Source organism: Leiobunum rupestre, chromosome 5 (assembly GCF_980474605.1).
Source record: "Leiobunum rupestre chromosome 5, qqLeiRupe1.1.hap1, whole genome shotgun sequence".
Taxonomy (NCBI): domain Eukaryota; kingdom Metazoa; phylum Arthropoda; class Arachnida; order Opiliones; family Sclerosomatidae; genus Leiobunum; species Leiobunum rupestre.
This window is the reverse complement of record NC_143388.1, coordinates 58668189-58679768: the sequence shown is the minus strand read 5'-3', so window position 1 is coordinate 58679768 and position 11580 is coordinate 58668189. Positions and strand designations below refer to the sequence as shown.

At 43.2% G+C, this 11580-nt stretch overlaps 2 protein-coding genes across 2 annotated transcripts; both read left to right on the top strand.

The window, feature by feature from the left end:
* Nucleotides 1-2074: 2074 nt before the first annotated feature.
* Nucleotides 2075-4615, top strand: LOC149945431 (uncharacterized). Its single transcript, XM_090176555.1, has 2 exons — nt 2075-2912; nt 2991-4615. The coding sequence occupies exons 1-2, from the start codon at nt 2075-2077 to the stop codon at nt 4613-4615; spliced, it is 2463 nt and encodes an 820-aa protein (XP_090032681.1).
* A 3988-nt stretch (nt 4616-8603) lies between these two features.
* LOC149945430 (uncharacterized) lies at nt 8604-11144 on the top strand. The gene is made up of 2 exons (XM_090176554.1): nt 8604-9441; nt 9520-11144. The coding sequence occupies exons 1-2, from the start codon at nt 8604-8606 to the stop codon at nt 11142-11144; spliced, it is 2463 nt and encodes an 820-aa protein (XP_090032680.1).
* The last annotated feature ends 436 nt before the right edge of the window (nt 11145-11580 follow it).

The window sequence follows — 11580 nt, the reverse complement described above, 5'->3', positions numbered from 1 at the left end:
GAACGTTTCGAAACCATGGAAAAACGACAGACTGACCAGGAGGACTATATCAGCGGTCTAAAATTACAGGTGGAAGCTGTTGCAACTACAATGCAGGAACGTGAAAACGAATCCAAGGCAATGCGTGACTCGATTTCGGCTCTCTCGGGACAAGTTGAGACGCTAAAGGGTCAGACTATGAAATTTGAAGACTACTCTTGTTTCCAAGGAAAGTGATGTTGTGGATGATCTAGCTACTAACTTAGTGGCCTTTGGTGTGGCATTTGATGATCTGGACTCACCTAGTGGCGCGGAAAATTGGCTTCGGAAAAATTTGGGGATTGATGAAACTGTTCATTTCAGTGTCAAATCGTGTCAACGCTTTGATAGAAGAGAGGATAAAAAAGACAAACCGGTGTTGATTTGCTTGGACACTGCTGAAAGTAGAAATTCCATACTTCTTGTCGCCAATAGGTTGAGAAATCATCAAGTGCCGGAGTATAGTCGCGTTAGACTAGCGCCCGATCGCTCTAGGGAGGAAAGAACATTCTCCGAATTTCAGAGGTGGCGAAAAAACCGTTTCCAAACTAACAGAGCTGTCGGCAACCTCAAGGATGGTGATGGAAAAAACTTGACTCCTGGCCTGCCTTCGGGGAATAAGGTTTAGGAATTCACGGGATCCCGATTTCCAATGTGGGATGCCGTTTGGCTACCCGAAGGGGAATTAGTAAAAAATATAGACGTGTCCGATCTCTTTTGGCAAATAGTGTAAATAGTTCTTTAAAATTTGGTTTTCTTAATATGCAGGGTGCTTCCATACAAAAGTGGATGGAAATCGATTCAATTTTTAGTAACAAACAATTAAATTTTTTGTGCCTTTCTGAGACTATTTGCGGGAGGGGAACCTTCCTCCTCCATTTAAGGGTCTCACATGGTTCGGTTTGAATCGTAAGGGTCGTGAGAAAAAAGGTAGAGGGTTGGCAGTTCTGTGCCGAGCTAGTGAATCGTGTAATCTTGTTATGTCTTGTTCAGAGCATATTTGGTTCTCTCATGAACGGTTCCCGGATCTTGTCATAGCTCTAGTGTATTGTGCTACGGGTAAATGTAGTGGAGTTTACAATCATAAAATCTACGACTGTTTAGCTAAGGATATTGAAGGGAGCCGAAAGAGAAAACTTAGGTAGTTGTGAGAATATGACTTCCGCAGTAAAGACGAGATTTTTTTGGGACTTTTCCGATTTGGAGAAGATGGCGGAATATATGTGGAAAATGGAAAATTGGGCGTCATCGTCAGGTGATCAGTGTTCGTATAACGAATTCGTTGACGCAGTTAGATCGGTCATGTCCGAAACGTTACCTCGCCGGAGAAGTAAAGAGTGTCATAATAGACAAGATGCGTGTCTTAAAAGCTGGTGGGATTCTGAGGTTAAGTTGGCAATACTTAAGCGAAAGACGGCGTGTAGAATTCATCGTAAGGCGTTGGCTCAAAAGGAAGATACGGCAAGCACGAAGGTGAAATGGGAATCTTATATGAAGGCTAAACTTGAGTGCAAAATGTTGATTGAGATAAAAACAGGGGTTATTAATAAAAAGGTCGAGAAAGACATTATGACTGCTGGAAAAGATCGCGGTAAAAAGTTTTGGAAATACTTAAAAAGGCTACGAAAGGCAGTACGTAAATCAAAGACGCCTACGAGTATTAAAGGTGAAAATGGTTCTATCTTATCGGAACGGGAGGAAATTGTCAATCGCATCCGCGACTACATCCTGGACCTCGAAAGCGAGTTATTGATGAAATCGGCGCCGACAAGTCACTTAGAAAGGGCCGAAGTTGATCGAAGCCTGATTTCGATTGATATCGTGGAAGGACCTTTCTCAAAGGAGGAATTGGAATTAGTATTGCGAAATTTGCGTTCGGGAAAGGCAGCCGGTCCTGCCGAAATCAGGTTTAGGAATTCACGAAACCCCGATTTCCAATGTGGGATGCCGTTTGGCTACCCGAAAGACACGCAGGGGAATTCGTAAAAAATATAGACGTGTCCGATCTCTTTTGGCAAATAGTGTAAATAGTTCTTTAAAATTTGGTTTTCTTAATATGCAGGGGGCTTCCATACAAAAGTGGATGGAAATCGATTCAATTTTTAGTAACAAACAATTAAATTTTTTGTGCCTTTCTGAGACTCATTTGCGGGAGGGGAACCTTCCTCCTCCATTAAAGGGTCTCACATGGTTCGGTTTGAATCGTAAGGGTCGTGAGAAGAAAGGTGGAGGGTTGGGAGTTCTGTGCCGAGCTAGTGAATCTTGTAAACTTGTTAAGTCTTGTTCAGAGCATATTTGGTTTTCTCATGAACGGTTCCCGGATCTTGTCATAGCTCTAGTGTATTGTGCTACGGGTAAATGTAGTGGAGTTTACAATCATAAAATCTACGACTGTTTAGCTAAGGATATTGAGGAATTTCGGGCTAATGGTGTTCTTAGTTTTTGCATCGGCGGAGATATGAATGAACATCTTACTGAATTTGATGGTTCGGATTGCTATAACGGTAATCTTTTGAGAGAATTTGCAGAAGAACAAAGTTTTACCATAGGGAATTTGTTAGACAATTGTGTTGGTCGCACTACTAGAAGTAGTAGGAACAGTAAGTCTACCATAGACTACGTCCTCTTTAGTGCTAACGTTGTCGATAATGTTATGTCGATGGAAATTGACGAATCTGGATCAGATAGCCTTGGTAGTGACCATAACTTGGTTTCCGTTTCACTTCAGCCTCGTTCCAACTTAAAAGCAAACAACGATCAACCAAAAACTGATTCAGTTCCTGACGGTGTACCAGTGAAGACATTCTGGGACTTCGATAACGAGACAACTCTAAAGGCTTACAGTGACGAAATGGAAGAGTGGGCGTCTACGCTAACTGCTCAACCCTCGTATGGTGATTTTGTGGAGGCTATGGAAGCAGCAGCGCGGAAAAACTTAATAAAAAAATAACCTAGTGTCATTTTGAAGAAAGGTATTGTGCCAAAGAAATGGTGGGATAAGGAAATTGCTGATGCCATTCGTGCCAGGAAAAGAGCGTGTAAGGATCATAGACAGGCGAAATCTCAGGGCTGCACGGTGGAAGTGGTGCTTACAAAGTGGGTCTATTATCTACAGAAGAAAAATGAAGCTAAAGAATTGATAAGAAAAAATATCCAACTTGTTAATAAACGTATTGAGAATGATATTATCAAGGCTGGCAAAGCGCAGGGGAAAAAGTTCTGGAGGTATATTTCTAAAATGCGACGTTTATCCTCCCAATCTGATTCTGGATTAAAGGGTTTTCGGTCTAAGTCTGGTATTCTTCTGTATGAAAAATCCGTCATGCAAGCCCGAATTCAAGAATATATAGCCGACATGGAGGCAACGCTATTGAGTCGTCCTACTGTGACGGATAGCCAAGCGCACTCCGTGGTGAAAGTTCCAACTGTAACTCCAGCCGAACGCCTTAATGAACCATTCTTACTACCGGAGTTTTTGGCCGTTATTAAAAAATTACAACGGGGTAAAGCAGCTGGGATGGATGACCTCTACGGGGAACTAGTTCTGGCTCTTGGTTCTTCAGCTCTTCAATGTCTGTTGTCCATCTATAATGAATTCCGAAAGTCTGGCGATATTCCTAGTAGTTGGAAGGAGTGTCGAGTCAGCTTGATTCACAAGGGAAAAGGGAAGCCCGAAGATGATTTGGATTCCTATAGGCCGATAGCCGTTACTTCTATTATGTATAAGGTGTACGCAATTTTGTGGAAGGAACGTCTTGCTATTTATATGGAGTTGAATGGTTTTTTAAACGAGGCGCAATATGGGTTTCGACATGGTCGACGAATTGCTGATAATTTGTTCGTGTTAACACAACTTATTGAACTTTACCAATTAAAGAAGCGGCCGCTTTATTGCGGTTTCCTGGATCTACAGAAGGCCTATGATAGTGTTAGGTTACCCCAACTTTGGATGGCCTTGAAGAACATGGGAGTTGATTCTGATACGATAGACAGCATTGAGCGCTTGTATGCAGGAAGTAGTTGTGTCTATAAAGCGCAAGGAGTTAACACCACTCCTATGAAGACTTCTGTCGGCCTTCGTCAGGGTTGTCCGTTGTCCCCCCTACTGTTTGTTATCTACATAAATGGATTGGCTGATCGCCTGGAGTGGTCCCCTCATGGTGCTTTTGTGAACGGGAAATATGGACGTCGTTTGAGCTGCTTGCTCTTCGCAGATGATGTTCTCTTGTTGGCGGATTCAGCGGGAGGCCTTCAGGAATTGTTGAATACTTGCACCTCTTTTGCGGAAGAGTGTGGATTGCGCTTTGGGAGTGATAAGTCTAAGGTTTTGATCTTTGGTTCAGAGGGTGGAAGCGATACGTTCACTTTGCATGGAGCTAAAATTGAGGTCGCTACAGAGTACACGTACCTAGGAATTATTTTTTCTTCAAACGGAAATGGATATTCGGAAGCCTATGAACGGAAGTTGGTGTCTAAGGCGACGAGTCTCCGATGGGCAGTGAAAAATTTGGCGAAAAATTCTTATAACAACTACTCTGTTGGGCGCACTTTATGGAAGTCGGTGGCGGTTCCCGCCCTTACGTATGCAATGAGGTGATGGCACTCTCGAAAACTTCCATTCCAGCGCTGGACTATGCACAAAGAGAAGCCGGTAGGAGTGCTTTGTCTGCGGGTCCCTGTACTCCGAATGCTGCTATTAAAGGGGAGCTTGGTTGGAGCACTATGCGTGAGCGTGAGGCGGTCAGCAAATTGAAGTACTTGGGTCGGCTGATGTTGATGCCAAGCCACATGTTTCCTGGTATCGTGTTTCGGGCCTTGCGTCAAGAAAATGTTAGTACAGGTTTTTTTCGGCGGCTAGAACATCTTGACAAAATTTACGGTATTGGCACTAAAAGGAGTGAGGCTACGAACGAACATCAATGGGCCACTATTGTAACAAAGGACGTGCGGGAATCTGCAAGCAAACTGTGGAAGACTGAAATAAGAGAGAAGCGTAGCCTCTGCCTATATCAGTTGAAAAGTGTTCCAGCTCCAGAGCCCTTTTACGACGGATCGTGGCAGAGTGGCCTACTTTTTGATGCCCGTTGTGGTGCTTTGTTAACTGGTCAACGACAGGCCCAACTTTTCGGTGACTTGCCGGCATGCAAACTATGTAACCATGAGGTCGAAGACCTAAGTCACATCCTTCTGTCGTGTCCAGCTTTGGAGAACCATCCGGGAGTGTCGGAATGGCGGATGGATCACTTACACCTCCCTACAGAGGTGCTTATAGGCTTCGGTAATACTGGTTCAGATGTCCATCAGGTCAAATGGATTCTTGGGTTGTGGAAGAAGGCCAAGGACGCTTGGCGTCGTTTGAATAATAATTAATAATTAATCGGTTTCCTTCGCTCTTATAGTATTATCAGAAATACATGTATTTCTGGTATTATATATCTGTATTTTTATTTATATGCTTATTTTGAATTGGGTTTTTGGCGAGTTTTATTTCTGCTTTAAAATTCTGGATTGGGTCTTTGGTATTTCCTGGATTATATTCGATGCTGGTTTTGTGTATGTATTTTGTATTTTTTTCGACTGTTTGTGAGTGAGCCGCCCTGTTCCAAAAGGGTTGTCAGTAAATAAATCTTAAATCTTAAATCTTACTGATTTGGCGCGTGATTTGAAGTTGAGTGATACGTTGCTTGCTCCCTAATTTTCTTCGTTTTAGTGTTATTTACTGAGGTTTTTGTAATTTCTTTATTGAGAGAGTTTCCTGATACGTTCATTTTTCTTTTACTCTGAGCAATAAGGTGTTGTTCTTGGTTTTAAAAACGTTTTCGATAGTTCTGTTAGTTAGGCTTAGCGGAGTGACCGCTGTAGCGAAGGAAGAGCGGCCCGTGCCAAAAGCACGGGCTAAGAGGCGCCATCCTGCAGTGGTAGTGTATTAGGCTTAGTCTTAGGTTGTTGTTGTTTTTAAACCTTGCAATAAAGGGCGAAAATGGATTCGAGTGAAGCGGACGTGACTAATGAGGACTTGTGCTATCTATGCAAGGAGGAAGATTCTCCTAAAAATAAATACACGGGGAAACCGAATACATGGATTGATTGTAGGCTTTGTAAGCAGTGGTTTCATGTGGAATATGTGGAGCTGCGCATAGGGGATGCCCATCGGCTAAAGGATATGTGGGAATGCAGTAACTGTTTTAAGAAGGATTGCTCGATATCTAGTCAAGGGCCCCTCGTGACTATTCGAACGGTGGCAACCCGTTCCCTAAGCCAAGGTCAGCTTAGTCAAAGTCTAGTGAAGGAGCAGTTGCAAGAGCTACCATCTGCGAGTAACTCCGGGATTGTGGTTGGAACTAGCGGTGATCTGATTTTGGGTAGAACTAAAGATACTCTTGCTCTGGGGGCTATGTTCTCTAGTCTGGAGTCTTTGATTGTCTCAAAGTTTTTCATCATGGAAGAGCGGTTGACGGATGTTCAAACTATCTTTTTGTGTGAACTGGATAGACGTGATTTGGTTAACAGAGAACGTTTCGAAACCATGGAAAAACGACAGACTGACCAGGAGGACTATATCAGCGGTCTAAAATTACAGGTGGAAGCTGTTGCAACTACAATGCAGGAACGTGAAAACGAATCCAAGGCAATGCGTGACTCGATTTCGGCTCTCTCGGGACAAGTTGAGACGCTAAAGGGTCAGACTATGAAATTTGAAGACTACTCTTGTTTCCAAGGAAAGTGATGTTGTGGATGATCTAGCTACTAACTTAGTGGCCTTTGGTGTGGCATTTGATGATCTGGACTCACCTAGTGGCGCGGAAAATTGGCTTCGGAAAAATTTGGGGATTGATGAAACTGTTCATTTCAGTGTCAAATCGTGTCAACGCTTTGATAGAAGAGAGGATAAAAAAGACAAACCGGTGTTGATTTGCTTGGACACTGCTGAAAGTAGAAATTCCATACTTCTTGTCGCCAATAGGTTGAGAAATCATCAAGTGCCGGAGTATAGTCGCGTTAGACTAGCGCCCGATCGCTCTAGGGAGGAAAGAACATTCTCCGAATTTCAGAGGTGGCGAAAAAACCGTTTCCAAACTAACAGAGCTGTCGGCAACCTCAAGGATGGTGATGGAAAAAACTTGACTCCTGGCCTGCCTTCGGGGAATAAGGTTTAGGAATTCACGGGATCCCGATTTCCAATGTGGGATGCCGTTTGGCTACCCGAAGGGGAATTAGTAAAAAATATAGACGTGTCCGATCTCTTTTGGCAAATAGTGTAAATAGTTCTTTAAAATTTGGTTTTCTTAATATGCAGGGTGCTTCCATACAAAAGTGGATGGAAATCGATTCAATTTTTAGTAACAAACAATTAAATTTTTTGTGCCTTTCTGAGACTATTTGCGGGAGGGGAACCTTCCTCCTCCATTTAAGGGTCTCACATGGTTCGGTTTGAATCGTAAGGGTCGTGAGAAAAAAGGTAGAGGGTTGGCAGTTCTGTGCCGAGCTAGTGAATCGTGTAATCTTGTTATGTCTTGTTCAGAGCATATTTGGTTCTCTCATGAACGGTTCCCGGATCTTGTCATAGCTCTAGTGTATTGTGCTACGGGTAAATGTAGTGGAGTTTACAATCATAAAATCTACGACTGTTTAGCTAAGGATATTGAAGGGAGCCGAAAGAGAAAACTTAGGTAGTTGTGAGAATATGACTTCCGCAGTAAAGACGAGATTTTTTTGGGACTTTTCCGATTTGGAGAAGATGGCGGAATATATGTGGAAAATGGAAAATTGGGCGTCATCGTCAGGTGATCAGTGTTCGTATAACGAATTCGTTGACGCAGTTAGATCGGTCATGTCCGAAACGTTACCTCGCCGGAGAAGTAAAGAGTGTCATAATAGACAAGATGCGTGTCTTAAAAGCTGGTGGGATTCTGAGGTTAAGTTGGCAATACTTAAGCGAAAGACGGCGTGTAGAATTCATCGTAAGGCGTTGGCTCAAAAGGAAGATACGGCAAGCACGAAGGTGAAATGGGAATCTTATATGAAGGCTAAACTTGAGTGCAAAATGTTGATTGAGATAAAAACAGGGGTTATTAATAAAAAGGTCGAGAAAGACATTATGACTGCTGGAAAAGATCGCGGTAAAAAGTTTTGGAAATACTTAAAAAGGCTACGAAAGGCAGTACGTAAATCAAAGACGCCTACGAGTATTAAAGGTGAAAATGGTTCTATCTTATCGGAACGGGAGGAAATTGTCAATCGCATCCGCGACTACATCCTGGACCTCGAAAGCGAGTTATTGATGAAATCGGCGCCGACAAGTCACTTAGAAAGGGCCGAAGTTGATCGAAGCCTGATTTCGATTGATATCGTGGAAGGACCTTTCTCAAAGGAGGAATTGGAATTAGTATTGCGAAATTTGCGTTCGGGAAAGGCAGCCGGTCCTGCCGAAATCAGGTTTAGGAATTCACGAAACCCCGATTTCCAATGTGGGATGCCGTTTGGCTACCCGAAAGACACGCAGGGGAATTCGTAAAAAATATAGACGTGTCCGATCTCTTTTGGCAAATAGTGTAAATAGTTCTTTAAAATTTGGTTTTCTTAATATGCAGGGGGCTTCCATACAAAAGTGGATGGAAATCGATTCAATTTTTAGTAACAAACAATTAAATTTTTTGTGCCTTTCTGAGACTCATTTGCGGGAGGGGAACCTTCCTCCTCCATTAAAGGGTCTCACATGGTTCGGTTTGAATCGTAAGGGTCGTGAGAAGAAAGGTGGAGGGTTGGGAGTTCTGTGCCGAGCTAGTGAATCTTGTAAACTTGTTAAGTCTTGTTCAGAGCATATTTGGTTTTCTCATGAACGGTTCCCGGATCTTGTCATAGCTCTAGTGTATTGTGCTACGGGTAAATGTAGTGGAGTTTACAATCATAAAATCTACGACTGTTTAGCTAAGGATATTGAGGAATTTCGGGCTAATGGTGTTCTTAGTTTTTGCATCGGCGGAGATATGAATGAACATCTTACTGAATTTGATGGTTCGGATTGCTATAACGGTAATCTTTTGAGAGAATTTGCAGAAGAACAAAGTTTTACCATAGGGAATTTGTTAGACAATTGTGTTGGTCGCACTACTAGAAGTAGTAGGAACAGTAAGTCTACCATAGACTACGTCCTCTTTAGTGCTAACGTTGTCGATAATGTTATGTCGATGGAAATTGACGAATCTGGATCAGATAGCCTTGGTAGTGACCATAACTTGGTTTCCGTTTCACTTCAGCCTCGTTCCAACTTAAAAGCAAACAACGATCAACCAAAAACTGATTCAGTTCCTGACGGTGTACCAGTGAAGACATTCTGGGACTTCGATAACGAGACAACTCTAAAGGCTTACAGTGACGAAATGGAAGAGTGGGCGTCTACGCTAACTGCTCAACCCTCGTATGGTGATTTTGTGGAGGCTATGGAAGCAGCAGCGCGGAAAAACTTAATAAAAAAATAACCTAGTGTCATTTTGAAGAAAGGTATTGTGCCAAAGAAATGGTGGGATAAGGAAATTGCTGATGCCATTCGTGCCAGGAAAAGAGCGTGTAAGGATCATAGACAGGCGAAATCTCAGGGCTGCACGGTGGAAGTGGTGCTTACAAAGTGGGTCTATTATCTACAGAAGAAAAATGAAGCTAAAGAATTGATAAGAAAAAATATCCAACTTGTTAATAAACGTATTGAGAATGATATTATCAAGGCTGGCAAAGCGCAGGGGAAAAAGTTCTGGAGGTATATTTCTAAAATGCGACGTTTATCCTCCCAATCTGATTCTGGATTAAAGGGTTTTCGGTCTAAGTCTGGTATTCTTCTGTATGAAAAATCCGTCATGCAAGCCCGAATTCAAGAATATATAGCCGACATGGAGGCAACGCTATTGAGTCGTCCTACTGTGACGGATAGCCAAGCGCACTCCGTGGTGAAAGTTCCAACTGTAACTCCAGCCGAACGCCTTAATGAACCATTCTTACTACCGGAGTTTTTGGCCGTTATTAAAAAATTACAACGGGGTAAAGCAGCTGGGATGGATGACCTCTACGGGGAACTAGTTCTGGCTCTTGGTTCTTCAGCTCTTCAATGTCTGTTGTCCATCTATAATGAATTCCGAAAGTCTGGCGATATTCCTAGTAGTTGGAAGGAGTGTCGAGTCAGCTTGATTCACAAGGGAAAAGGGAAGCCCGAAGATGATTTGGATTCCTATAGGCCGATAGCCGTTACTTCTATTATGTATAAGGTGTACGCAATTTTGTGGAAGGAACGTCTTGCTATTTATATGGAGTTGAATGGTTTTTTAAACGAGGCGCAATATGGGTTTCGACATGGTCGACGAATTGCTGATAATTTGTTCGTGTTAACACAACTTATTGAACTTTACCAATTAAAGAAGCGGCCGCTTTATTGCGGTTTCCTGGATCTACAGAAGGCCTATGATAGTGTTAGGTTACCCCAACTTTGGATGGCCTTGAAGAACATGGGAGTTGATTCTGATACGATAGACAGCATTGAGCGCTTGTATGCAGGAAGTAGTTGTGTCTATAAAGCGCAAGGAGTTAACACCACTCCTATGAAGACTTCTGTCGGCCTTCGTCAGGGTTGTCCGTTGTCCCCCCTACTGTTTGTTATCTACATAAATGGATTGGCTGATCGCCTGGAGTGGTCCCCTCATGGTGCTTTTGTGAACGGGAAATATGGACGTCGTTTGAGCTGCTTGCTCTTCGCAGATGATGTTCTCTTGTTGGCGGATTCAGCGGGAGGCCTTCAGGAATTGTTGAATACTTGCACCTCTTTTGCGGAAGAGTGTGGATTGCGCTTTGGGAGTGATAAGTCTAAGGTTTTGATCTTTGGTTCAGAGGGTGGAAGCGATACGTTCACTTTGCATGGAGCTAAAATTGAGGTCGCTACAGAGTACACGTACCTAGGAATTATTTTTTCTTCAAACGGAAATGGATATTCGGAAGCCTATGAACGGAAGTTGGTGTCTAAGGCGACGAGTCTCCGATGGGCAGTGAAAAATTTGGCGAAAAATTCTTATAACAACTACTCTGTTGGGCGCACTTTATGGAAGTCGGTGGCGGTTCCCGCCCTTACGTATGCAATGAGGTGATGGCACTCTCGAAAACTTCCATTCCAGCGCTGGACTATGCACAAAGAGAAGCCGGTAGGAGTGCTTTGTCTGCGGGTCCCTGTACTCCGAATGCTGCTATTAAAGGGGAGCTTGGTTGGAGCACTATGCGTGAGCGTGAGGCGGTCAGCAAATTGAAGTACTTGGGTCGGCTGATGTTGATGCCAAGCCACATGTTTCCTGGTATCGTGTTTCGGGCCTTGCGTCAAGAAAATGTTAGTACAGGTTTTTTTCGGCGGCTAGAACATCTTGACAAAATTTACGGTATTGGCACTAAAAGGAGTGAGGCTACGAACGAACATCAATGGGCCACTATTGTAACAAAGGACGTGCGGGAATCTGCAAGCAAACTGTGGAAGACTGAAATAAGAGAGAAGCGTAGCCTCTGCCTATATCAGTTGAAAAGTGTTCCAGCTCC